Raw genomic sequence first — 1,069 nt, forward strand, 5'->3', positions numbered from 1 at the left:
TGCGATCCAAGACACAAAGCAATGGCGGCGAGCTCAAAAACTGTCGATCGATGGAGATCGTAGTGAGGTATATCATTGACAATACACGAAAGACATCTACAACAAGCAGCGTTGATGACGCATCAAGATGCCGACAAGATTCGTAGACATCACAATCGAAAGCTTGTACTAGTACGACACAAAACAGCACGTAGACTTCTGGTCTACAGCAAGAGCTAGATACTGCGCAATGATCCTGCACGCGCACAAAACAGCGCAGGTAGAACTCTACACTACTACCCCAGCTACTACCCGGTGCCAAGGCTATAGAGGCATAGAGCTAGGCCATAGTATGGCCTTGCTACTATTATCGACACATTTCCTCTTTCCACGCTGCATGTCACAAAAGCTAAGGTTGGATTTGCAGTATTTAATGGTGTATACGAAAATCATGTTACATGCGTACTAGTGCTTTCAAAGACGTCTATCAACACTTACGGCGTGCCGGCAGCGCGACCGGCCTTGAGGTTGGCCGCGTACCAGAGCAGCTCGGGGAAGAAACCCTTGCTCACGGCCGCCAACGAGTCGGCGCCCGCCGCGCCGGCCGTGACCGAGCCGTCTTCGTTGAGGAGCGCGTGGATGGCCGGGAACGGAAGAATCTTGGGGATCGTGATCAAGCCGAGCTCGCCGAGGTACGGACGCAGCTGGATGGCCGCGCGGACGCCGCCGTACGGGCCCATCGTGTAGGACGCGATACCGGCGACCTTGTAGTAAAACTCGTTGTGGTAAAAGTAGTTGAGGAGCGACGAGATGACGGGCGAGTACGTGTGGTTGTACTCGGGCGTCACGACGACAAACGCGTCGCTCTCGGTAAACTTGGCGTGGAGCTCAACAAGCGCCGGCGACCGGTCGGCCTCCGGGATGTAGTCGAAGCGCGTGCCAAAGAGCGGCACGTCCAGCGCGACGGGGTCGATGAGGTGGACCTTGGCGCCGAGGGCCTCGAGCTGGGCCTGGACGTATGCGCCAGCGCGGACGCCTTGGCGGCCGGGGCGAACCGAGCCGAGGATGACAGAGACAGTGATGGCCATGG

The 1,069-nt window shown here is 57.1% G+C and overlaps 1 protein-coding gene across 1 annotated transcript; it reads right to left on the reverse strand.

Annotated features, from left to right (window-relative positions):
• Positions 1-367: 367 nt before the first annotated feature.
• On the reverse strand, positions 368-1,069 carry SDRG_12198 (hypothetical protein; the record flags this gene model as incomplete). Its single annotated transcript, XM_008618261.1, has 1 exon — positions 368-1,069. A coding segment is annotated over one exon (596 nt), but the record flags the coding sequence as incomplete, so codon positions are not given.

Source organism: Saprolegnia diclina (genome assembly GCF_000281045.1).
Source record: "Saprolegnia diclina VS20 unplaced genomic scaffold supercont1.47, whole genome shotgun sequence".
Classification (NCBI taxonomy): domain Eukaryota; phylum Oomycota; class Saprolegniomycetes; order Saprolegniales; family Saprolegniaceae; genus Saprolegnia; species Saprolegnia diclina.